Below are 27,654 nucleotides of genomic sequence, written 5' to 3'. Positions count from 1 at the left end.
TTGACCCCAACTTGACCCGAACCTCAATGGAAGTCAGTAATTTGGCAGTTCATGACACCCCCTACACGCTACCAGCCATATGCAGAACACTACTGGGGGAGGGTGGGCGGGGTTTTTCAAATTTTATGATTGTGCTCATTACATCAGATCATGCTGATTTTACCATCGGTGTAAGTCTTTCAAACACTGCAAGTGGCTCGCATAGGGCTGAGCATCACTCATACCCAAGCACAGCGCTGCTCGCTTGAGTGGTTTGCACTTGTAGCTCACTTGATCTTCGAACCCAAACTTTGTTTTTTTGGTAGTCGGTTTCTGAACCTCAAACCTAAGGTTTTCTCATCTCTAGTCAAAAACAGGAAACAAGTACACTCTACTGGAGTTGAAAAGGCAGGACTAAACCAGCAGAGAACATGGCTATATCTGGCAGCGTCCAACATTGAGCTGAAAGCTTAAGTAGGGTGTGGTGCTCTCCTTTTGCTCGGAGCAAGGAGCTGATAACTGCAGCTTCACACACACCCATATTGTCAGAATAAACACCACTGCATGTCTCAGCCTTAGTAATCTTAGAGGTTGGATGAAGGCTACACCATCAAGATCTGCTGGTTCTGATGTTTCTTCTATCATTAGTGCCACCTGTAGAATGAATATGGTGGCACTTTTCCTTAGAAGAAGACATCAATGGAACAGGTCCTGGTGGAGATATGACACTGTGAAAATAGATGTAGAACACATAACTTTTGTAAGGAGAGATAAAGATGAGATTGGTATTTTCTGATGCTTCAAAAGCGGGGGAATTGGTGCCGAGCATGGTCTTTTTTCTTCTCTCAACCTCATGCATTGCATTTCAAAGTGATGAAATTGGCATAGAACCATGAGTTTCAAAAAATTCAACTCAAATTTGATCCTACGTGAATCAATCTGCTTGTTTCTTATTATAATGCAAATACCAGTTGTCACAATTCCTCTGTGCAGAGCATCTTATAGACTAGACGATGCTCTGCTACATTTTCCTGAAATACATACCTGGCACTTACGGGATTCCTCTGTGTACAGCATCTTGCCGTTGGAGATGCTCTGTTGCGCCTGCTAGCAGCTTGTTTGACAGTGCAAGATTCCATTTGGTGCTGAATACTCAGGTGTTCCTCCTTCATGGTAATTGCTCAGGCTTCTTTACTTTGCTCGCGCAGAACTTTGCAAGTTGTATTATCTGGTTCTGCAGTTGTGCTGGTGGCTTGTGTCTTTTGCTAGTGTTCTGATCTTTGTTCTCTGACCCTGGACTGTTATTTGACTTCTCTCTGCCCATTCCCTGTTCTCTCATGACCTTCTGCCTTCTGACCTTGGACCATTACCTGACCACGTCTCTGTTTATTCCCTGAACCTATTACGCACTCTCCTGGATTTCTGACTTTCATAAATATTGATCTGACTATGCCTCTGTTTCCTCCTTATGCTCATATGTGTCATCCAGTTACCAGTCCCCAGCTATCGTGACTGCTCTTCCGTCCATACTGCCTGTTAGTAGTGACTGCATCACACCAGTCTTACTGTGTGGCAGCTTCATAGAGATCTAGGGATTGTCTTTTTTTTTTTAATTAAAATCTCAATTAATTATTTTAACTGGGACTAAAAAATCTTTTTCGAGTCCAAGATCTTGCCTCTATCATTGTAGAACATAGATTTTTACTGGTGCTGCTTGAATTGGCAAAGTGATGGATTCTGCAGAATCAGAGGTTTCTTAGAAATTTCTTTCATTTAGACCTTCACATTGACTCCTGGGCATAGGATGAATCTCATCAAAATATCTCATCTTCATCTGACATCTGTTGATCTAATCAATGTCAATAATCATTAAGAAAGCATGCACCTTTAACTAATCAATAAAGTCTTAATAAAACCATGTTTTTATGTCTAATGGGAAGGTTTAGTCATGATCGATACTCCTAATAAAATACTACTTACATCTTTCAAAAAATTGATAAATCTTTAGCCATAATGGTTGTTAAGATATTCCTTCCAAGGGCCAATATTACTATATTAATATATATTCTTAAAATAAATCAATACACTTTGAAAGTCATAATGGTATAGCTCTACTGTTAATCTCACAATATAAAACAATACAAAAAAGAAAAGGTCATAATATTATTATTATTATTATTATTATTATTATTATTATTATTATTATTATTATTATTATTATCATTATTATCATTATTATCATTATTATTATCCTTATTTTTATTGTCTCTTGAATTGTTTTATGTGGTTAATATTATTGTTATTATTATTATTAACAATGGTATAGCTGTACTGTTAATCTCTCAATATAAAACAATGCAAAAACATAAAGGTATTATTATTATTATTATTATTATTATTATTATCTTGAATTGATTTATATTGTTAATAATAAACATAATAATAATATTAATAATACTAGTTATGTTTATTATTAACAATATAAAATGATTCAAAATAATCATAATAATAATATTAATAATAATAATATTAATACTAATAATAATAAAATTAATAATAATACTATTATTATTATCTTTATTTTTTGCATTGTTTTATATTAAGAGATTAGCAGTACAGATATACCATTGTTAATATTACTATTCTTCTTCTTCTTATTATTATTATTATTATTATTATTATTTTTTTTTTTTATCTATCTTGAATTGGTTTATATGTAATAATATTAATTATTATTATTATTATTATTATATATCTTGAATTGTTTTATATTGTTAATACTACTACTACTACTACTACTACTACTACTACTAATAATAATAATAATAATAATAATAATAATAATAATACAATCACTGCCGCCCCCTTCCTATATGAGTCTGGACCCTGCTACTGAGAGCTGATTATAGCTTCAGCATAGCTCCATCGATTCCGGTCTTTGTGGTGATTTAGTTTGTGGTGATCTGTAGTTGCGATTTTGAGTCGTGTGGACGTTTCCCTGTTGTGCGTTTTCTTCCTTCCTTTTCTTTTTTCCCCTGTACATGTATTGTCTCTCTTTTGTGTTTGAAGGCAGTGTGTATGAGTTTTAATTCTACTTTGTCCGTGTCATTTCTGTGGGGTATTGTTACTGTATTTTCTGGCCCACCCCAAGGGTTGAGGAGAGGGGTAGTCAGTTCAGGACTTGAACAGGAGTCAGGGCCACACTGGGGGCTCAGACCTGGTTACCATCAAAGGAGAGCGCAGGGTGTCAAGTCTGAGGGCCAGCCTAGGAACCTCTGTTCTGTCATTTCATACCCCGTGACAGGTTTACTGTGTTCCCTGACAGCACAAAATGTGTTATCCTCTCATCTATTTGGTTTTGACCCAGCCAGTTGTGTGGCTGTATCCCTTTTGCTGCTGCTTATCTTGAGCTTGGCTCATTCTCATTGGTTACCCTGGTCTATACCCTTATAACTTAGACTCAGCCCATTTCCTAGGTAGCATAAATTGATGTCTTTGCAGCTTCCATACTGTTGGCTGTTAACAAAGACTAACCCAGTGCTAAAGACCTGGAGATTTCTAGAAGGAAAGTCCACATCTTCATCCAGAGCTTTATTTTATTTTTTTTCTTGCTTATTTAGCACCATCACGTTCTACAGCGCTTTACAGAGTCACTGTCCCCATTGGCATTTACAATCTAAGCCTATCAGTATGTCTTTAGAGTGTGGGTGGGGGACCGGAGAACCAGGAGGAAACCCAAGAAAACACAGGGAGAACATACAAAGGTTAATGAATAAGAACGCACCACCATAGAGATTTTGATGTCCAGTTTAGTCCAACATCAAATCTTTTAGCACCGCTCTGATGGTTGATGGAAGGCAAAAGGATGGATTATTTACTGTATTTTTCATTTTATAAGACGCACTGGATTATAAGACGCACCCCAAATTTAAAGATAAAATAGTTAAAAAACAAAAGGGCGTCCGTCTTATACTTCGGTGTTGTCTTACTGGAGGGGGGCAGCAGCGGTGGTGGAGCGGGGTCACAGGAGGCAGAGGTTGTGATAGGAGCAGTGGCAGGGCTGTGCTGGCAGCGGCGGGTCTGTGCTGGCAGCAGCGGCAGGTCAGTGCTGGCAGCAGCTGGAGGTCTGTGCTGGCAGTGGTTGCGGGTCAGTGCTGGCAGAAGCTGGAGGTCTGTGCTGGCAGTGGTTGCGGGTCAGTGCTGGCAGCGGCAGCAAGTCTGTGCTGGCAGTGGTGGCAGCAGTGGTTGAGTGGTGGAGCAGGCCAGTGCAACAAGTGTCCCAGATGCTCTGTTGGCAGTCCGGGCTTCAAAGAAATGGCACTCGAAGTGGCGTGTGCGCAGATGGAGCTCTCATTCAAGAATTCCATCTGCACACGCACTGACTGCGTGCGCCATCATTTGAAGACCGGACCACGGACAGACCATTTGGGACACCCGCTGCACAGCCACCGCAGCTTCCATTGCCAGTACAGCCACCGCAGTCCGCACAGACAACCGGCCGCCCACACAGAGTGGCAGCCAGCAGGCCGCCTGACCACCCGCGCAGAGAGGCAGCCGGCCGCCGGCATGGGAGGCAGCCAGCTACACGAACCAACAGGCACCTGGCCACCTCAACAGACAGACACCTGGCTGCCCACACAGAGAGCCACACAGACAGCCCAGCCAATTCTCCACCTCCCGATAAGCTACATTCGGATTTTAAGATGCACCCCTCATTTTTTTCCCAAATTTTTTGGAGGAAAAACGCGTCTTATAATGCGAAAAATACAGTAAATATTTTAGATTACAGATACAAATATTTAAAATGTGTGGTTCATTTAAATTATAAAATTAGAAAAGTATTACTGCAAAAGTTCATATAGAGCATGAAACACGTAATATAATAATAATTTATGTCTTGTCTTTTTCGCAGGTACTTCAGTCACCAAGGTAACAGCAACAGATGCGGATGACCCAGTGTATGGAAACAGTGCAAAACTGGTTTACAGCATATTGGAAGGGCAACCTTATTTTTCTATTGAACCACATACAGGTATGTCTGCAGTGCAAAATACTAAAAATACAAATACATTGAACAACTACAAAACATACCTGTTATTTGTAAAATGATATGCAACTTTATGACTTTGGATAGATCGATGGATGGATAGATTGTGTTTCATTAATTCAATACAAAAGAGAAATGCATATATTATATAAAGTCATTCCACACAGAAGGATCTATTTCTATATATTATATAGAGTCTATATAATATATAGGAATAGATCCCTCTGTGTGTAATGACTCTATATAAAATATAGAAATAGATACTTCTGTGTGTAATGACTCTATATAATATATAGGAATAGATCCTTCTGTATGTAATGTCTCTATATAATATATAGCAATAGATACTTCTGTGTATAATGACTCTATATAATATATAGGAATAAATCCCTCTGTGTGTAGTGACTCTATATAATATATAGAAATAGGTACCTCTGTGTGTAAAGACTCTATGTAATATATAGGAATAGATCCCTCTGCGTGTAATGACTATATATAATGTATAGGAATAGATCCCTCTGTGTGTAATGACTCTATATAATATATAGGAATAGATCCCTTTGTGTGTAATGACTATATAATATATAGGAATAGATCCCTCTGTGTATAATGACTCTATATAATATATAGTAACATATCCCTCTGTGTGTAATGACTCTATATAATATATAGGAATAGATCACTCTGTGTGTAATGCCTCTATATAATATATAGGAATAGATCCCTCTGTGTGTAATGACTCTATATAATACATAGGAAGAGATCCCTCTGTGTGTAACGACTCTATATAATATATAGGAATAGATCACTCTGTGTATAAAGACTCTATATAATATATAGGAATAGATCACTCTGTGTGTAATGACTCTATATAATATATAGAAATAGATCCCTTTGTGTGTTATGACTCTATATAATATATAGAAATAGATTCTTCTGTGTGTAATGACTCTATATAATATATAGAAATACTGTGGATCCCTCTGTGTATAATGCCTCTATTTAATATATAGGAATAGATCCCTCTGTGTGTAATGACTCTATATAATAAATAGGAATAGACCCCTCTGTGTGTAATGAATCTATATAATATGTTTCCATTTTTGTGTTTAATCACTGAAAAAAATTAACTTTTTAATGATATTCTTATTTATCGAGCTGCACCGATAGATAGAAGGATAGATAGATAGACAGATACATAGATAGAAGGATAGATAGACAGATACATAGATTGAAGTATAGATAGATACATAGATAGATAGATAGATAGATAGATAGAGGGATGGATAGATAGAGGGATAGATAGATAGATAGAGGGATAGATAGAGGGATGGATGGATAGATAGAGGGATAGATAGATAGAGGGATGGATGGATAGATAGATAGATACATAGGGGCCCTTTGCACACTACGACATCGCAGGTGCGATGTCGGTGGGGTCAAATCGAAAGTGACGCACATCCGGCCTCGCTCTCGACATCGTAGTGCGTAAATCGTTTTAACTACGATGACCGAGCACAAAAGCGTCAGTATCGTATGATCGGTGTAGCGTTGGTCATTTTCATTATTTTGGCTGCAGCTATGGTACGATGTAGTTCCTTGTTCCTGCGGCAGCATATATCGCTGTGTATGAAGCCGCAGGAGCGAGGAACATCTCCAACCTGCGTCCCGTCTGCAATGAGGAAGGAGGAAGGTGAGCGGGATGTTTACGTCCCACTCATCTCCGCCGCTCTGCTTCTATTGGCCGCCTGCCGTGTGACATCGCTGTGACGCCGCACGACCCGCCCCCTTAGGAAGGAGGCGGGTCGCCGGCCAGAGCGATGTCGCAGGGCAGGTAAGTGCAGGTAATATTTGCTACGGCAGCTATCACAAGATATCGGAGCTGCGACGGGAGCGGGGACTATCGCACTCGGCATCACAAGCATCGGCTAGCGATGTTGTAGTGTGCAAAGGGCCCCTTAGATACATAGATAGATAAAGGGATAGATAGATAGATAGATAGATAGAGGGATAGATAGATAGATAGATAAAGAGATAGATAGATAGATAGATAGAGGGATAGATAGATAAAGGGATAGATAGATAGATAGATAGATAGATAGATAGATAGATAGATAGATAGATAAAGGGATAGATAGATAGATAGATAGATAGATAGATAGAGGGATAGATAGATAGAGGGATAGATAGATAGATAGAGGGATAGATAGATAGATAGATAGATAGATATAGGGATAGATAGATAGATATGGGATAGATAGAGGGATAGATAGATAGAGGGATAGATAGAGAGATTGGTAGGTAGATAGATAGAGGGATAGATAGAGGGATAGATAGATAGATAGATAGATAGATAGAGGGATAGATAGATAGATAGATAGATAGAGGGATAGATAGAGAGATGGGTAGATAGAGGGATAGATGGATAGCTAGAGAGATGGATAGATAGATAGAGGGATAGATAGAGGGATAGATAGATAGATGGATAGGTAGATAGATAAATAGATAGATATATAGAGAGATGGATAGATAGACAGATAGAGAGATGGATAGATAGATAGAGGAATAGATAGATAGATAGATAGAGGGATAGATAGATAGATAGATAGATAGAGGGATAGATAGATAGATAGATAGATAGATAGATAGAGGGATAGATAGATAGAGGGATAGATAGATAGAGGGATAGATAGATAGATAGATAGATAGAGGGATAGATAGATAGAGGGATAGATAGATAGATAGAGGGATAGATAGAGGGATAGATAGATAGATAGATAGAGGGATAGATAGATAGAGTGATATATAGATAGATAGATAGATAGATAGATAGATAGGTAGATATGTGTCGCCCTGGGCAAGCCAGGGGACACGGGTCACACCACCACCACACCCCACACTCCAGGTAGGCACATCTATGCTAACCATAAATCCTTGTTGCCTTCCTCCAGGAGTCTGATGATGCACACCAGGGGGTGGGCCAGGCGGTTGGCTCCGCCCACCGAGGAGCTCACAACTCTGGAGGCGGGAAGACCAGGCAGACAGCTCAGGGAAGAGCTTGAGTAAAGAAGTCCAGTGAGGGACATGAAGGAGTAAACAACATAGAGTTAAGCCCAGGCAGGGCAAGTGTGAGGAGCTAAGCAGAGGAGTTAAGAAAGTGAAGTGACAGTAAAGAAAGAAAGCCTGAAGGGTCCAGCTTTGTGGAGGGCCAGATCAGCAAGGTCAGCGACGGCGGTGACTGTCTGGAGGGGGACCGTTTGGAAGTTCCTGGAAGGACCCCGTTGGCTGTGTGCCCGGTGGTCTGGAGCAGTGTTCCGAAGGACAGTCAGCACCAGGGCAGGGGCCTCTCGGACCCCGGCAAGGCTAGGAGTCGCCAAATTTGCCGAATCCGTCAGTGACGGGGACGCAGATCCCCCAACAACCAAGTCCCGATTGAAGGCAACAGCCCAACCTGAAGCAGAGAGACACCGCCACCGCCAGGGCACCAGTTTCTCAGGGCCAGCGCCTGCGGGCAAAGTGCAGAGCTCCTCCGGCCCAGATTGCAGTCGGGGAGCGGGTAACCGGAGGGAATCCACCGCTACCACAAGTCAAACATAGGTGCAAGGAAGAGGGACATCACCGTCACCTACCGGGAGTGCAGGTGCAGCCGTCTGTGGGACCGTCCTACCAGCCGTTTGGTTTACCGTACAAACTGTGTCCGTGTCTCAGGCTGAGTGAGTACCACAGTGCCGCAAGGCACAGCGCTGCCCCCGCGTCCCTGCGCCCACCAGGCCCCGCACCTACTTCCCCATCACCGGGCCCCGGGATCACCAACCCCTACCCACGGAGGGGCAACACAACAACTGGCTGCTCCGCATCGCCATCCCCGGGATCCCCATATTGAGCAGCGGTGGTGAAATCACCACAACCGTGGGTGGCGTCACGAACTATAACAATCCCCACACCCAACCACAAAACCCCCCTTTTCACTCACGGGCGAGGAGTGTCGCTCGAGAAACCCCGGGATCCGGCCCACAGCTCGAGCCACCACTGAGCAGCTGCCGGACCCGAGCAGAAGGGGTGAGCACGGTGTGCTGACACCCTCCTCCCCGCCCGCGACAACTTGGCGTCACGAACAGGATCTTACCGCTCTGCCGTCTGGTAGAGGTGCGCCTTGTTACCGCCGGAGGTGTCCGGCAGAAAAATTTCAGAAGCCGCCATCTTTGGCGCGAAAAGTTCCCGCTCGAGCGTCTTCTCGAGCAGTAGAGGCGCGAAGGCCAAAACCCCGCCCCGAGAGAGGAGGGGCCGGAAAGAGCTAAGGGGGACGCGATGGCGGCTGGACGCATGTAGCTGCAGCTATAGAAGCAGGGATGCCAGGACCCTGCGGCCATTTATTGGTTCCTGGAAGAGGCCGCTGCTAAAGATGCTGAGTCCGACCAACAACACCGTGGTCCCCGCGCACGGCATGGCGGCGGGGGTGGAAGTCCGGACCGCCCAGCTAAGCAGCCGTCTGCAGGTCCGCATGCAGCTCCTCCTAGAGGAGTGGGAGACCGACATGGTGGAAGCGGTGGCTGCTATGTGGAGATGCGAGGTGGAGGAAGATTTGGAGGAACGGGTAAGAGACCCACGTCCCTGTATTCCCGAGGGATCGGCCGCTGCGGCTGAGGGGCCCGGCCTACACCCGTTCACCCTGCTGCCTCTCCCGCTACCCGCGTTAGCTGCTGCTGCCCCGCCACTAGGCCCGCTACCACCACCACCGGTAGCGGTACCCTGCCAATCCGCCCCGGCGGACCAACCTGCAGCAGAAGCTCATGACCACCCTGAACTGCTTCTATGGAAGAAGCCGAAGGCTGAAGCCGTCAGCAAAGATGCACCGGAGGCACGGCGGGGATGCAGCTGCCAGGAGGCAGAGCAGGCCATGTCACAGCGGGGTCCCTCATTACTGAAGGTGCCGGTCGTAGCCGACACGGAGGGACTCTGGCTGGGCCCGTCCCCCGCACACGCTGAACCGGAGCAAACAGAAAGTGCTCCCGGCTGGGAGCGACGGCAACAGCAGCTGCGCAGAGAGATCGAAGCCCGAGAGGGGTATAGAGCGGATGTGCATGCCCGCATGTATATGAAAGAAGATTGCCTGCAGCGAGCTACCATTGGGGTCCAGAGCGGTGCACCATGTGAAGGTGGCACTAGAGACCCACGAGTGAGAATGGACTGTTGAGCCGCTTCCAGGGCAGCGGATGCCCGTTGCACCGTCCCTGTTGGGACCACCATTCTGTTGTTGTTTAAAAGTTGAAAATGAAAAATGATTGATCCAAGAAGAAGTTACCTGATTGTCTGTAATGATTGAACCGGCAGGAGCCGGCACCGTTGTCCCCGTGGGGACCGTTTAAGTTTTGCATGGGAACTATCCATGGACAAGCCTGTGAACTTGCAGGGCACCACAAACGTTAAGTGGCTTGTAAATATGTTGGTTACCGTTACCGTTTCCGCAGTGCCGCCTCCGGAGAGGCAGGTTGGAGGGAGGGCCCTGAGCGGAGCAGGCTAGGGCCCAGCCACCAAAGGAACCGGTGGCCACCCTCTGGAGGGGAAGGACAGATCCCGCTCGGGTAACTTGTGCTGGACTGTGGGTCAAGGGGTGCTGCCTGGGTTTTAGGGGCAGCATCAGGGCCAGGTTGCTTGGGTGGGAGAGAGCGGAAACCGTGACCGTAAACCGTTGCAACGTTTAAGTAAATGTGCCTCCCGTCTTGGGAAGAGTTTTGATTAAAATGTTATTTATGTTTTCTTAACCTTGTTACCCCTTTTTACAGAAAAATAAAACCGGTGTAGGACGGCAGCCCGCGGACGGTCTGCATTTTGCTAAGGGGGAATGTGCCGCCCTGGGCAAGCCAGGGGACACGGGTCACACCACCACCACACCCCACACTCCAGGTAGGCACATCTATGCTAACCAGAAATCCTTGTTGCCTTCCTCCAGGAGTCTGATGATGCACACCAGGGGGTGGGCCAGGCGGTTGGCTCCGCCCACCGAGGAGCTCACAACTCTGGAGGCGGGAAGACCAGGCAGACAGCTCAGGGAAGAGCTTGAGTAAAGAAGTCCAGTGAGGGACATGAAGGAGTAAACAACAGAGAGTTAAGCCCAGGCAGGGCAAGTGTGAGGAGCTAAGCAGAGGAGTTAAGAAAGTGAAGTGACAATAAAGAAAGAAAGCCTGAAGGGTCCAGCTTTGTGGAGGGCCAGATCAGCAAGGTCAGCGACGGCGCTGACCGTCTGGAGTGGGACCGTTTGGAAGTTCCTGGAAGGACCCCGTTGGCTGTGTGCCCGGTGGTCTGGAGCAGTGTTCCGAAGGACAGTCAGCACCAGGGCAGGGGCCTCTCGGACCCCGGCAAGGCTAGGAGTCGCCAAATTTGCCGAATCCGTCAGTGACGGGGACGCAGATCCCCCAACAACCAAGTCCCGATTGAAGGCAACAGCCCAACCTGAAGCAGAGAGACACCGCCACCGCCAGGGCACCAGTTTCTCAGGGCCAGCGCCTGCGGGCAAAGTGCAGAGCTCCTCCGGCCCAGATTGCAGTCGGGGAGCGGGTAACCGGAGGGAATCCACCGCTACCACAAGTCAAACATAGGTGCAAGGAAGAGGGACATCACCGTCACCTACCGGGAGTGCAGGTGCAGCCGTCTGTGGGACCGTCCTACCAGCCGTTTGGTTTACCGTACAAACTGTGTCCGTGTCTCAGGCTGAGTGAGTACCACAGTGCCGCAAGGCACAGTGCTGCCCCCGCGTCCCTGCGCTCACCAGACCCCGCACCTACTTCCCCATCACCGGGCCCCGGGATCACCAACCCCTACCCACGGAGGGGCAACACAACAACTGGCTGCTCCGCATCGCCATCCCCGGGATCCCCATATTGAGCAGCGGTGGTGAAATCACCACAACCGTGGGTGGCGTCACGAACTATAACAATCCCCACACCCAACCACAAAACCCCCCTTTTCACTCACGGGCGAGGAGTGTCGCTCGAGAAACCCCGGGATCCGGCCCACAGCTCGAGCCACCACTGAGCAGCTGCCGGACCCGAGCAGAAGGGGTGAGCGCGGTGTGCTGACACCCTCCTCCCCGCCCGCGACAGATAGATAGAGGGATAGATAGATAGATAGATAGATAGATAGATAGATAGATAGATAGATAGATAGATAGGGATTTGGACATCATGCTGGCATTGTCCAGACAGTCCGGATTCAGAATTTCTTTTTCTCAATATTTGCATACTAAGTTTTCTTCTTGATATTTTTCACAGACATATGAAAAAGTTGAAAAAAAAAAGTATTTTTTTTTGTCCAAACTAATCAAGTAGATAAACAGTCAGGCATGAGAAATCTATTTTAATGGTAATTAGCATTCTGGGTAGAAGACAGATACAATCAGAGAATTAGAAGTAGCAGACAATTATTGAAAGGTCAATGATCTTAGGCTGGATAGTGTAGTACACTGCTACATGATTCCTTGCAATGCTTGTTAAAATCTAATAAATGCCTTGTCTAATAGAACAAACTAGATAAGCATCTGATGACGCGGAGTGGATGGATGTGCACTATACTCCGCATTCTGTAAAAAATTTGACTAAAAACCATGGTAAATGTCAAATGTCAACTAAATAATAAAAACATAGAAATAGCAAATTACCAACTCTCTGCAGAATTTCATGCCCTGAAATTTTAAGAAAGTGACAGGAAACATGATAGAGATACATTTATTGTTTTGGGTGGCCTTTAATCTTCAAGTCACAAAATAGGGTGTGTTGAGAATCAATGGACATATTCAAAAACCTATAATGTCAACAGATTCTGATGTAAGGTTTACAATATGTGTTAAATAGAGTTTATAAGTAGATTTTTGCTAAGCAATCAAAGTGGGGCTAGAAACCCTGATTACAGTGATGTGTCACTTAGTATACTAGGTGCTGCAGATCTAGCAGAGCTGGGAATGCCTTATCTACTCATCTCTATTTGGTGGTATATATATAAAATAAATATGCAAATTTTTGTACATATATATATATATATATATATATATATATATGTATATATGTATATACAGTTAGGTCCAGAAATATTTGGACAGTGACACAAGTTTTGTTATTTTAGCTGTTTACAAAAACATGTTCAGAAATACAATTATATATATAATATGGGCTGAAAGTGCACACTCCCAGCTGCAATATGAGAGTTTTCACATCCAAATCGGAGAAAGGGTTTAGGAATCATAGCTCTGTAATGCATAGCCTCCTCTTTTTCAAGGGACCAAAAGTAATTGGACAAGGGACTCTAAGGGCTGCAATTAACTCTGAAGGCGTCTCCCTCGTTAACCTGTAATCAATGAAGTAGTTAAAAGGTCTGGGGTTGATTACAGGTGTGCGGTTTTGCATTTGGAATCTGTTGCTGTGACCAGACAACATGCGGTCTAAGGAACTCTCAATTGAAATGAAGCAGAACATCCTGAGGCTGAAAAAAAAGAAAAAATCCATCAGAGAGATAGCAGACATGCTTGGAGTAGCAAAATCAACAGTCGGGTACATTCTGAGAAAAAAGGAATTGACTGGTGAGCTTGGGAACTCAAAAAGGCCTGGGCGTCCACGGATGACAACAGTGGTGGATGATCGCCGCATACTTTCTTTGGTGAAGAAGAACCCGTTCACAACATCAACTGAAGTCCAGAACACTCTCAGTGAAGTAGGTGTATCTGTCTCTAAGTCAACAGTAAAGAGAAGACTCCATGAAAGTAAATACAAAGGGTTCACATCTAGATGCAAACCATTCATCAATTCCAAAAATAGACAGGCCAGAGTTAAATTTGCTGAAAAACACCTCATGAAGCCAGCTCAGTTCTGGAAAAGTATTCTATGGACAGATGAGACAAAGATCAACCTGTACCAGAATGATGGGAAGAAAAAAGTTTGGAGAAGAAAGGGAACGGCACATGATCCAAGGCACACCACATCCTCTGTAAAACATGGTGGAGGCAACGTGATGGCATGGGCATGCATGGCTTTCAATGGCACTGGGTCACTTGTGTTTATTGATGACATAACAGCAGACAAGAGTAGCCGGATGAATTCTGAAGTGTACCGGGATATACTTTCAGCCCAGATTCAGCCAAATGCCGCAAAGTTGATCGGACGGCGCTTCATAGTACAGATGGACAATGACCCCAAGCATACAGCCAAAGCTACCCAGGAGTTCATGAGTGCAAAAAAGTGGAACATTCTGCAATGGCCAAGTCAATCACCAGATCTTAACCCAATTGAGCATGCATTTCACTTGCTCAAATCCAGACTTAAGACGGAAAGACCCACAAACAAGCAAGACCTGAAGGCTGCGGCTGTAAAGGCCAGGCAAAGCATTAAGAAGGAGGAAACCCAGCGTTTGGTGATGTCCATGGGTTCCAGACTTAAGGCAGAGATTGCCTCCTAACAATTCGCAACAAAATATTGAAAATAAAAATATTTTGTTTGGGTTTGGTTTATTTGTCCAATTACTTTTGACCTCCTAAAATGTGGCGTGTTTGTAAAGAAATGTGTACAATTCCTACAATTTCTATCAGATATTTTTGTACAAACCTTCAAATTAAACGTTACAATCTGCACTTGAATTCTGTTGTAGAGGTTTCATTTCAAATCCAATGTGGTGGCATGCAGAGCCCAACTCGCGAAAATTGTGTCAGTGTCCAAATATTTCTGAACCTAACTGTATATATATATTTTTATATATATATACAGTTAGGTCCAGAAATATTTGGACAGTGACACAATCTTCGCGAGTTGGGCTCTGCATGCCACCACATTGGATTTGAAATGAAACCTCTACAACAGACTTCAAGTGCAGATTGTAACGTTTAATTTGAAGGTTTGAACAAAAATATCTGATAGAAATTGTAGGAATTGTACACATTTCTTGACAAACACTCCACATTTTAGGAGGTCAAAAGTAATTGGACAAATAAACCAAACCCAAAAAAAAATGTTATTTTCAATATTTTGTTGCGAATCCTTTGGAGGCAATCTCTGCCTTAAGTCTGGAACCCATGGACATCACCAAACGCTGGGTTTCCTCCTTCTTAATGCTTTGCCTGGCCTTTACAGCCGCAGCCTTCAGGTCTTGCTTGTTTGTGGGTCTTTCCGTCTTAAGTCTGGATTTGAGCAAGTGAAATGCATGCTCAATTGGGTTAAGATCTGGTGATTGACTTGGCCATTGCAGAATGTTCCACTTTTTTGCACTCATGAACTCCTGGGTAGCTTTGGCTGTATGCTTGGGGTCATTGTCCATCTGTACTATGAAGCGCCGTCCGATCAACTTTGCGGCATTTGGCTGAATTTGGCCTGAAAGTATATCCCGGTACACTTCAGAATTCATCCGGCTACTCTTGTGTGCTGTTATGTCATCAATAAACACAAGTGACCCAGTGCCATTGAAAGCCATGCATGGCCATGCCATCACGTTGCCTTCACCATGTTTTACAGAGGATGTGGTGTGCCTTGGATCATGTGCCATTCCCTTTCTTCTCCAAACTTTTTTCTTCCCATCATTCTGGTACAGGTTGATCTTGGTCTCATCTGTCCATAGAATACTTTTCCAGAACTGAGCTGGCTTCATGAGGTGTTTTTCAGCAAATTTAACTCTGGCCTGTCTATTTTTGGAATTGATGAATGGTTTGCATCTAGATGTGAACCCTTTGTATTTACTTTCATGGAGTCTTCTCTTTACTGTTGACTTAGAGACAGATACACCTACTTCACTGAGAGTGTTCTGGACTTCAGTTGATGTTGTGAACGGGTTCTTCTTCACCAAAGAAAGTATGCGGCGATCATCCACCACTGTTGTCATCCGTGGACGCCCAGGCCTTTTTGAGTTCCCAAGCTCACCAGTCAATTCCTTTTTTCTCAGAATGTACCCGACTGTTGATTTTGCTACTCCAAGCATGTCTGCTATCTCTCTGATGGATTTTTTCTTTTTTTTCAGCCTCAGGATGTTCTGCTTCATTTCAATTGAGAGTTCCTTAGACCGCATGTTGTCTGGTCACAGCAACAGCTTCCAAATGCAAAACCGCACACCTGTAATCAACCCCAGACCTTTTAACTACTTCATTGATTACAGGTCAACGAGCGAGACGCCTTCAGAGTTAATTGCAGCCCTTAGAGTCCCTTGTCCAATTACTTTTGGTCCCTTGAAAAAGAGGAGGCTATGCATTACAGAGTTATGATTCCTAAACCCTTTCTCCGATTTGGATGTGAAAACTCTCACATTGCAGCTGGGAGTGTGCACTTTCAGCCCATATTATATATATAATTGCATTTCTGAACATGTTTTTGTAAACAGCTAAAATAACAAAACTTGTGTCACTGTCCAAATATTTCTGGACCTAACTGTATATATATATATATATATATATATATGTATATATATATATATATATATATATAGTGCCTTGCAAAAGTATTCGTCCCCTTTGAATTTTTCAACCTTTTCCCACATTTCAAGCTTCAAACATAAAAGATACAAAATGTTAATGTTCTGGTGAAGAATCAACAACAAGTGGGACAAAATTGTGAAGTTGAACAAAATTTATTGCTTATTTTAAACTTTTATAAAAAATAAATAACTAAAAATTGGGGCGTGCAATATTATTCATCCCCTTTAAGTTAATACTTTGTAGCGCCCCCTTTTGCTGTGATTACAGCTGCAGTCGCTTGGGGAATGTGTCTATCAGTTTTGCACATCGAGAGACTGAAATTCTCGCCCATTCTTCCTTTGTAAACAGCTGGAGCTGAGTGAGGTTGGATGGAGGCGTTTGTGAACAGCAGTTTTCAGCTCTTTCCACAGATTCTTGATTGGGTTCAGGTCTGGGCTGTGAATTGGCCATTCTAACACCTGGATATGGTTATTTGTGAACCATTCCATTGTAGATTTTGCTTTATGTTTCGGATCATTGTCTTGTTGGAAGAGAAATCTCCGTCCCAGTCTCAGATCTTTTCCAGACTCCAAGGTTTTCTTCAACAATGGTCCTGCACTTGGCTCCATCCATCTTCCCATCAATTTTAATCATCTTCCCTGTGTCTGCTGAAGCAAAGCAGGCCCAAACCATGATGCTGCCACCACCATGTTTGACAGTGGGGATGGTGTGTTCAGGGTGATGAGCTGTGTTGCTTTTATGCCAAACATATCATTTGGCATTGTGCCCAAATAGTTTGATTTTGGTTTCATCTGACCAGAGCACCTTCTTCCACATGTGTGGTGTCTCCAGGTGGCTTGTGGCAAACTATAAATGACACTTTTTATGGATATCTTTGAGAAATAGCTTTCTTCTTGCCACTCTTCCATAAAGGCCAGATTTGTGCAGTGTACGACTGATTGTTGTCCTATGGACAGACACTCCCACCTCTGCTGTAGATCTCTGCAGTTCATCCAGAGGGATCATGGACCTCCTGGCTGCATCTCCGATCAGTCTTCTCCTTGTTTGAGATGAAAGTTTGGATGGACGGCCGGGTCTTGGTAGATTTGCAGTGGTATGAGACTCCTTCCATTTCAATATGATCGCTTGCACAGTGCTTCTTGGGATGTTTAAAATTGTGGAAATCTTTTTGTAACCAAATCCAGCTTTAAACATCTCCACAACAGTATCATGGACCTGCCTGTTGTGTTCCTTGGTCTTCATGGCGCTCTCTGTGCCATACACAGAACACTGAGACTATCACAGAGCAGGTGCATTTATATGGAGACTTGATTACACACAGGGGCTTATCATCATCAGTCATTTAGGACAACATTGGATCATTCAGAGATCCTCAATCAACTTCTGGAGTGAGTTTGTTGCGCTGACAGTAAAGGGAATGAATAATATTGCACACCCCAATTTTCAGGTTATTCTTTTTTTAGTTTATTATTTTTTATAAAAGTTTAAAATAAGCAATAAATATCATTCACCTTCACAATTGTGTCCCACTTGTTGTTGATTCTTTACCATAAAATTTAAAGTTTTTAACCTTTATGTTTGCTGTCTGAAATGTTGAAAAAAGGATGAAAAATTCAAGGGGGCCAAATAGCTTCGCAAGGCACTGTATGTATATATATATATATATACTAGAAGATGGCCCGATTCTACGCATCGGGTATTCTAGAATTTACGTATTGTGTAGTTAATGTATGATTTTTGTTATATATATATATATATATATATATATATATATATATATATATATATATATAGATGATGTTGTGTGTAGTTGCCAAGTGTTTGTGTAGGGCACTGTAAATGTTCTGGGTTTTGTCTGGGTGGGGGGGGTGAGAGCGGTGTTGTTTGTGTGTTGCGTTGTGTGTGTTGCGTTGTTTGTGGAGCGCTGTGTGTTTGCAGTGTTGTCTGTGTGTGGTGCTGTGTGTGTTGCACGGTTTGTGTGGCTGTGGGGTGCGTGTGTGTGTTTTGGGGGGAGGTATGTTTTGTGCAATGTGTGTGTTGCGCGATATGTGCGTATTTGTGTATTCCGCGGTGTTTGTGTGTTGTGTGTGTGCGGCGTTGTCTGTGTGTGTGGGTGTCTGTGTGGGACGTTGTTTGTGGTTGGTGTCCCAGCATCGCAAGGTTATGTCTGGGCTGGGTTGCCGGTGTGGACTCCTGGAAGTGCACTGCAGCAGTCACCTGGGAGTCGGGGCTTCGTTTGAATTTGGGAGAAGGGGCGTGGCCGAGTGGTCAATGCTTGCGGAGGGCCGGGGCGAGCGGCCAATCCATGTGGGGGGCGGGGCCAGGCCGAGGCGAGCGGCCAATCCGTGTGGGGGGCGGGGCCAGGGCGAGCCCGGTGGCCTATCCGACGGTTGTCACTGTAACGACACAATTTTGGAGCAAGACAGACAGACAGACAGACAGAATAAGGCAATTATATATATATATATATATATATATATATATATATAAACATAATATATGTATATACATTTATACAGTATATCTCAAAAGCGTGTATATCACTCCCATATTTGTACATATCTTATTACATCTCTTCAATATCTGACCCTGTGATACAATGTACAGTGTCAGTGCGCAGCTTGTATAACAGTGTAAATTTGGTGTCCTCTAAATAACTTAATACACAGCCGTTAATGTCTAAACCGCTGGCAACAATAGTGAGTAAACCTCTAAGTGAAAATGGCCAAATTTTGCCCAAAGTGGGAATATTTTGGGTGGTCACCATTATTTTCCAGCACTGCCTTAACTCTATTGTGCACAGAGGTCACTAGAGCTTCACAGGAGCCGCTGGAATCTCTTCCATTCTCTATAACGACATTACGGAGCTGGGGGATGTTAGAGAAATTGCACTCTTCAATCTTCCATTTGAGGAGGCCCCACAGATGCTCAATAAGGGTTTGGTTTGAAGATGCTTGGCCAGTCAAACACCTTTACCCTCAGATTCATCAGTAAGGCAGTGGTCTTCTTGGAGGTGTTTGGGTCATTATCGTGTTGGAATATGAAGGGAGGGGATCATGCTCTGCTTCAGTGTGTCAGAGTACACGTTGGCATTCATGGTTCCCTCCCTAATCTGTAGCTCCCCACAGCCAGCAGCACTCATGCTGCCCCAAACCATGACACTGTCTCCCCCATGCTTGACTGTAGGTAGGACCCTCTTGTCTTTCTCCTCCTCACCTCATTGCCATCACACATGCTTGACTCCATCATAACCAAATATGTTTAACTTGATCTCATCAGACCAGAGGACCTGGTTCCAGTAACCCCTGTCCTTAGTCTGCTTGCTTCAATAATCTGTTTGCGGAATTTCTTGTGTATCATCTTTAAAAGAGGCTTCCTTCTGATGCATGTATGGCATATGGTCTGAGCACTAACAGGCAGACCTCCCACACCTATAAACTCTACAGTGTGTGGCATATAGTCTGAGCACTGACAGGCAGACCTCTCCCGTAACATCTTCAGTTTGTGTTGTATGGTCTGAGCACTGACAGGCGGACCATCTGCCCTTTATCCTCTGCAGCAATACTGGCAGCACTCATATGTCTATTCTCAAAAAATGACCTCTGGATATGATGCTGAGCATGTGCACTCAGCTTCCTTGGTTATGGTGAGGCCTGTTCTGAGTGAAACCTGTGTGGTTATACAGCTGTATGGTCTTGGCCACCATGCTGGAGCTCAGGTTCAGGGTGATGACAATCTTCCTATGGCCTCGGCCATCCTTATGTAAAGCAGCAATTCTTTTTTCAGATCCTCAGAGTATTCTTTGCCGTGAGGAGCCATGTTGAGCTTCCAGTGACCAATATGTGTGTGTATATGTGTGCATATATGTATTTATCTCTGCTAAAGGAATCCGCACCGTCACATTTGCAATCATGACATTTTGCACAGCCGCCTCATGTGACTCAGGGACATCATAGATTATGTTTTGAGGGGAAGATTTAACCCTGAGCTTTACAGTTATTCTCCAAAAAAACGGCTTACATTAAAGTCATTGCAGCTGAGAGCTTCAGGTCATTAATAGGGGCTGTGATTGGTTGATATAGGTAACAAAGAACATTCTCAGTATAGGAAGCTGATATGATATCGGTAGAGACAGACACACAGAGATAGGTACACACAGACAGAAACACTCACACACACACACATACAGGCAAATGCATACAAAGGCAGACACAGAGAAAGACAAAAATAGAGACATAGACACACACAGAGACAGACACATGCAGAGATACACACACAGAGAAACACAGAGACTGATACAGAGACACACACACACACACACACACACAGAGACAGACACACAGAGACTGATAGAGACAGAAACATACACAGACACACAGAGACAGAGACACCAACACATACACAGAGACACAGACATGCAGAGACACAGACACGCAGAGACAGAGACTCGCAGACACACAGAGACACACATAGACAAAGAGACACACAGAGACACACATAGACAAAGAGACACACAGAGACACAGATACACAGAGACACAGACATGCAAAGACAGAGACATACAGAGACACACAGACACAGAGAGAGAGAGAGGGAGGAAGACAGAGAAGTAGACAGAGAGGGAGGGAGAGACACTTAGTTACTATCCCAGGCAACTCCGGGTACTACAGCTATTAATCTAATATATAAAGCTGAATGTATGTATGTATGTATGTATGTATGTATATGTGTGTGTGTGTGTGTGTGTGTGTGTCCGGGATTGGCATCTGCACCGTCGCAGCTACAGCCACAAAATTTTGCACACTCACACGTCTGGACCCCGACAGTGTCATAGGCTATGTTGTGAGGCGAAATTTTAACCCCGCGCGTTACAATTTACCAATCAATTTTGCCCCTATCTACATAATGGGGAAAAAGTGAAACGCAAAGTGTATCTGCACCATCTCATTTACAATCACGAAAATTTGCACAGACACCTCATGTGACCCAGGGAACGTCGTAGACTATGTTTTGACAGGAAAATTTAACCCCACACTTTACAGTTACTCTCCAAAAAATATGCCTCCATTAAAGTAAATGGAGCCTGGAACTACAGGTTATTAGTAGGAGCTGTGAGTGGTTGCTATAGAAACAAAAGACATTCATAGTATAAGAAGCTTATATGTGAGATAATAAAAAGTTGGTGGGGAGATGGATATAGAGAGACAGACAGAGACAAACAGAGAGACAGACAGAGACAAACAGAGAGACAGACAGAGACAAACAGAGAGACAGACAGAGACAAACAGAGAGACAGACAGGGAAAGAGACAGACAGAGACAAACGGTGAAATAAACAGACAGAGACAGATGGTGAAAGAGACAGACAGAGACAGACGGGGAAAGAGACAGACAGAGACAGACCTGGAAATAGACAGACCTGGAAAGAGACAGACAGAGACAGACCTGGAAAGAGACAGACCTGGAAAGAGACAGACCTGGAAAGAGACAGACCTGGAAAGAGACAGACCTGGAAAGAGGCAGACCTGGAAAGAGGCTGACCTGGAAAGAGGCTGACCTGGAAAGAGGCTGACCTGGAAAGAGACAGACCTGGAAAGAGACAGATGGGGAAAGAGACAGACAGACATGCAGACAGGGACAGAGACAGGCAGACAGGGAAGGAGGAGACAGCTAGAGAGACAGACAAAGATAGATGGGGAAAGACACAGACCTTGATAGAGACAGATGTGGAAAGAGACAGAGAAATAGAGACAGACAAGGAAAGAGACAGACAGAGACAGGCAGACAGGGAAAGAGACAGACAGGAAAAGACACAGACAAAGAGACGGGGAGACAGACCTTGGAAAGAGACAGACCTAGAAAGAGACAGATGGGGAAAGAAGCAGAGAGATAGAGACAGACAAAAAAAGAGACAGACAGAAACAGGCAGACAGGGAAAGAGACAGACCTGGAAAGAGACAGACGGAGCACATTACTTCGCCAATTTAGTTAAATCTGTGTGGAATTTCTGTGGTGTTGAAATATATGTTGTGAAATGCTTCTATTAGCTTAGTTTTTGCCTTTTAATAATTACATTTCTGTCTATTTGTTTTGTGTTTTTTTTGTGCAGAATATACATATATATGGTATATATATATATATATATATATATATATATATATATATATATAATTACGAAACTGATAGATTATTAAAAATGTATACTTATATATGGGTGTATATATATATATACTAGAAGGTGGCCCGATTCTACGCATTGAGTATTCTAGAATTTACGTATTGTGTAGTTAATGTATTATTTTTGTTACATATATATATATATATATATATATATATATATATATATAGTGAGGTAGCACGGTCGGCTGCGCAGCAGAAGACACGGGATCCCGGCATTAAGGTTCACAGCACACGGTTTTAATGTCCAAACAAAAGTCCACAACAATATACATGTGTCTCTCCAGTAGAGAACTCAGGGAGTTCTGTTCACTCCCCCACACCCGGCACACCTGCCCTTGTTCCTGATTCCATTTAACCCTTCCTTCAGCCTGTAGGGAAACAGCATTAACCCTAGAGTGGATTTACTTTCTATCATGGAGTGAGCACAACCGGGGCGAGACATACCGGCCGTCATAGATAACCCCGGTCACAGTCTCACATACCCCCCCCTCAGTTCAAGCGTGCGGGGTTGAACTCCCGCCATCAAACACGGGCCGCGGGACAAGGCATCGGCGTTGCCCTGCAACCCACCGGCCCTATGTTCAACCGTAAACTGGAAGTTCTGCAGAGAAAGGAACCACCGGGTAACCCGGGCATTCCGTTCCTTGGTGGACCTCATCCAGACCAGTGGAGAGTGATCCGTCACCAAGCGAAACTGCCGTCCCAGCAGGTAATAGCGTAGGGACTCCAAGGCCCACTTGATCGCCAGGCACTCCTTCTCCACTACGCTATAATTCCGCTCGGGAGGAGTGAGCTTCCTACTTAAGAAGGTGACGGGGTGTTCCTCCCCCTGAACCACCTGAGACAGCACTGCCCCCAGGCCGACCTCTGAGGCGTCAGTCTGTACTATGAACTCCTTCCGGAAATCAGGGTGTACGAGAACGGGCTGTCCGCACAGGACCTCCTTCAGGGCCCGGAAGGAGTCCTCGGCCTGCGGAGTCCAGCGCACCATGACGGACTTCTTGCCTTTGAGAAGGTCCGTCAAGGGGGCTGATAGTCCCGCAAAATCCTTTACAAACCTCCTGTAGTACCCCACGATACCCAGGAAGGCCCTAACCTGCTTCGTGGTCAGGGGTCTAGGCCACTTCTGGATCGCCTCAACCTTGTTAATTTGGGGCTTAATCACTCCTTGGCCTATCACGTAGCCCAAGTAGCAGGCTTCCGTGAGTCCCAATGCACATTTCTTGGGATTGGCTGTCAATCCGGCTGTTCGAAGCGCGTCCACCACCGCTTGTACCTGTTCCAAGTGGGTCTGCCAATCGGAGCTGTAAATAATGATGTCATCCAGGTACGCTGATGCATACGCCTGGTGGGGTTCCAGCACTAAGTCCATCAACCTCTGGAACGTGGCCGGAGCGCCATGTAACCCAAAAGGCAAGACAACATAGTGGAAGAGACCCTCCGGCGTAACAAAAGCGATTTTCTCCTTGGCGGACTCCGTCAGTGGCACCTGCCAGTACCCCTTGGTCAGGTCGAGCGTGGTAAAATATCGCGCCTGTCCCAACCTATCAATCAGCTCATCCACCCGGGGCATGGGGTAGAGATCGAACTTGGATATTTCGTTCAATCTCCTAAAGTCATTGCAGAACCTTAAGGAGCCATCGGGTTTTGGTATTAGGACAATCGGACTAGCCCATTCACTCCGGGATTTTTCGATGACCCCCAGGCGTAACATTGTCTTTACTTCCTCCGATATGGCTTGTCGTCGAGCCTCCGGTAGCCGGTATGACTTCAGGCGTACCTTCAGGTGGGGCTCGGTGACAATATCATGTCATATCAGACTGGTCATACCGAGCAGCTCGGAGAAGACATCGGGGTTCTGCTGAACCAACCGTCTGGCCTCTCGCCTCTGAGTCTTGGTGAGGGCTTCTCCAATCCTTACTTCCGGTTCGTCCTCTCCGGAGGTCGCTGGAGCCGGATGTGAACGACCCGAAGAGGAGGGAGGTGGGGAAAAAACAGCCATCAGGCTTTCCCGTTCCTGCCAAGGTTTTAATAGGTTGACATGGTATATTTGTTAAGGTTTCCGCCTACCGGGCTGCAATACTTTATAGTTAACCACCCCTACTCTTTCCTTTATCTCGTAGGGCCTTGCCACTGAGCCAGGAATTTACTCTCCGCTGTGGGGATTAATACCAACACCCAATCCCCGGGTTTAAAGGTCCGCACGGTGGCTTGTCTATTGTAGCGGCCGCTTTGCGCGGCCTGAGCCTCCTGTAAATGCTCCTTCACAATTGGCATGACCGCGCTTATGCGATTCTGCATACCCAAAATGTGTTCAATCACACTTTTATGGGGGGTGGGCTCTTGCTCCCATGTTTCTTTTGCCAGGTCCAACAATCCCCGGGGATGTCGCCCGTATAACAATTCAAAAGGCGAAAACCCCATGGATGCCTGTGGCACCTCTCGTATGGCAAACATCAAATAGGGAAGCATCATATCCCAGTCTTTCCCGTCTTTTGAAATCACCCTTTTGAGCATGGTTTTCAGGGTTTTATTGAAACGCTCGACTAAACCGTCCGTTTGAGGATGATACACAGACGTACGCAACTGCTTGATCTGGAGTAGCCGGCATAGCTCTTTGGTCACTTTAGACATGAATGGGGTCCCCTGATCCGTAAGGATCTCTTTGGGCAACCCCACCCGGCAGAACACAGCAAACAACTCCCGAGCTATAAGCTTTGCTGCAGTATGTCTGAGAGGTATCGCCTCGGGATACCGGGTGGCATAGTCAACGATCACTAGGATGTGTTGGTGCCCTCGAGCGGACTTTACGAGGGGCCCCACCAGATCCATCCCTATCCGTTCAAAAGGGACTTCTATAATGGGTAACGGTACCAACGGACTGCGAAAGTGGGTCAGGGGTGCGGTAAGCTGACACTCCGGGCAGGTTTCGCAGAACCGTTTTACCTCCCCAAAGACCCCGGGCCAATAGAACCTTTGCAATATTCGCTCCTGCGTTTTCTTGACCCCTAGGTGGCCACTCATCAGGTGTTTATGAGCCAAGTTGAGGACCCGCCGGCGATGCGGCTGGGGCACCACCAACTGTTCTACCCCCACGCCCCGTATTTCATCTACCTGGTAGAGTAAATCTTGCTTAAGAGCGAAATGGGGGTACCTTACCTGGGCACCGGGCAGCTGTGCCACCCCGTCAACTACTGTCACCCGACTCCGGGCATGGATTAACGTAGGGTCCTGGAGTTGGGCTGTCCCAAACGTATCCGGGGACGCCTCCAACTCCGGGATGGGCTCAACCATCTCAGCCTCTCCTGCCAATACCTCTAGGGGTGACCTATCGGGTTCACACTCTGTCCCTATCATGGGGACCCCTACGGCAGGCGTCCCGGATTCAGGATTGTAGGGCTCAGGTCCCGGACTAACCAATATCTGAGGGGACTTAGGGGGTCCCCTCCATAAAGTCCAAAAATAGGGCAGATCCCTTCCTAGGATCACGTCATAAGGAAGAGTGTTAAGAAGTCCCACCTCATGTTGCACCTGACCGCAAGGTGCTGTGATGGTGACAATCCCCGTGGGATAGTCTCGGCGGTCCCCATGTATGCAAACCACCCCCACGGTACGTCCTGTGGCCTTTACTTTAGCCCTCAAGGTGGATCGCACAAGGGTCACTAAGCTTCCGGAATCCAACAATCCTGTAACCGGACATCCATTCACCTGTATTTGGCACAAGTGGGGCTCTGTCTCTGGGGAGACCAGGTCAGCGGTACACACCACCTGAGCATACATTGAACCCCGCCGGGTAACCCCACAATCCATGGGCTCCGTGGTGAGTGGACACTGGGCTTCCATATGTCCCACCCGCTGGCACCGCCAACATCTAATGGGGACGGAAACCCCCTTGACGGGTTGTCGTTTAGGGTACAGAACCTTCCGGACCTCAGGAATGGCGGCCGCGGCTTCAGACGGGACGGTAGGGGACTCCTGCACCGTTGTCAGCGGTGGGTCCTTGGCCCTAGGCTTGGAGGGGCCGGACCGACGGGCGGTACGCAAAGTCTCAGTGTCCCGTATCAAGTCCTGCGTAGCCACATGCCGCTCTACCAGGGACACTAATTGGTCTAGGGTACTCGGGTCACCCTGTCCTACCCACCGTTGAACGGTGACGGGTAAAGTGCGCACAAAACGATCCACTACTACCCTTTCCACCATTTGCGCCAGGCTCAGAGTGTCAGGCTGCAACCACTTTTTTACAAGATGCAACAAGTCATAGGCCTGGGAGCGTACGGGTTTGGCTTCCTCATAGAACCACTGATTTACCCGCTGAGCCCGTACATAGGTATTCACCCCCAACCGAGCCAGTATTTCGGCTTTCAGGGTCACATAGTCAATGGCGTCCTCGGTACAGAGGTCCAGGTACGCTTTTTGGGGTTCCCCCGTCAGATAGGGCGACAATACCTCAGCCCACTGGGGGGTCGGCAGCTTTTCCCGCTCGGCCACCCGCTCAAACACCGCCAGGAACGCTTCCACATCATCCCCCGGGTCATCTTTTGCAACGCTTGTCTCACCGCTTTCCGGATGCCGCCGTCGTCACCCGGTCCCGGGGTTGTTGCTGCTGGTCCGGCACGGATCGACTTGGCCAGGAGAATCATCTGTTCTTGATGTCTTTGTTCCTGCAATTGCAAGGCTTGCTGCTGACGTGTATTGGCCTGAACCAGCTGTTCTTCGTGCCTTTTGTCCTGCATTTGCAAGGATTGCTGCTGACGTTCCAACGCCCGGAGAAGGTGTGCATTGGTCTGTTGCTGCTGTGCATTAGCCTCTTGCAGCTGTGCATTAGTCTGTTGCTGCTGCTTTAGTATGTCCTCCATGGCGTCGCCGGGTTTGGGCTGTAGTATAGCCGCTCGAATCCAGGACATGTGCTACTGGGTCACCAGGGATGGATGCTTCACCTCACCGGCTGTCATGCCCGCATTCTCCACCATATGTGAGGTAGCACGGTCGGCTGCGCAGCAGAAGACACGGGA

The 27,654-nt window shown here is 45.7% G+C and overlaps 1 protein-coding gene across 1 annotated transcript in view; it reads left to right on the top strand.

The window, feature by feature from the left end:
• Positions 1-27,654, top strand: part of LOC142254676 (cadherin-8) — a 592,012-nt gene that overhangs the window by 321,597 nt on the left and 242,761 nt on the right. The window contains exon 4 of the mRNA XM_075325863.1: positions 4,892-5,011. Within this exon, the coding sequence (XP_075181978.1) occupies positions 4,892-5,011 (120 nt within the window). The remainder of the gene's footprint in view (positions 1-4,891; positions 5,012-27,654) is intronic.

Source organism: Anomaloglossus baeobatrachus, chromosome 10, assembly GCF_048569485.1.
Source record: "Anomaloglossus baeobatrachus isolate aAnoBae1 chromosome 10, aAnoBae1.hap1, whole genome shotgun sequence".
Classification (NCBI taxonomy): domain Eukaryota; kingdom Metazoa; phylum Chordata; class Amphibia; order Anura; family Aromobatidae; genus Anomaloglossus; species Anomaloglossus baeobatrachus.
This window is presented reverse-complemented; position numbering and strand designations above follow the sequence as displayed.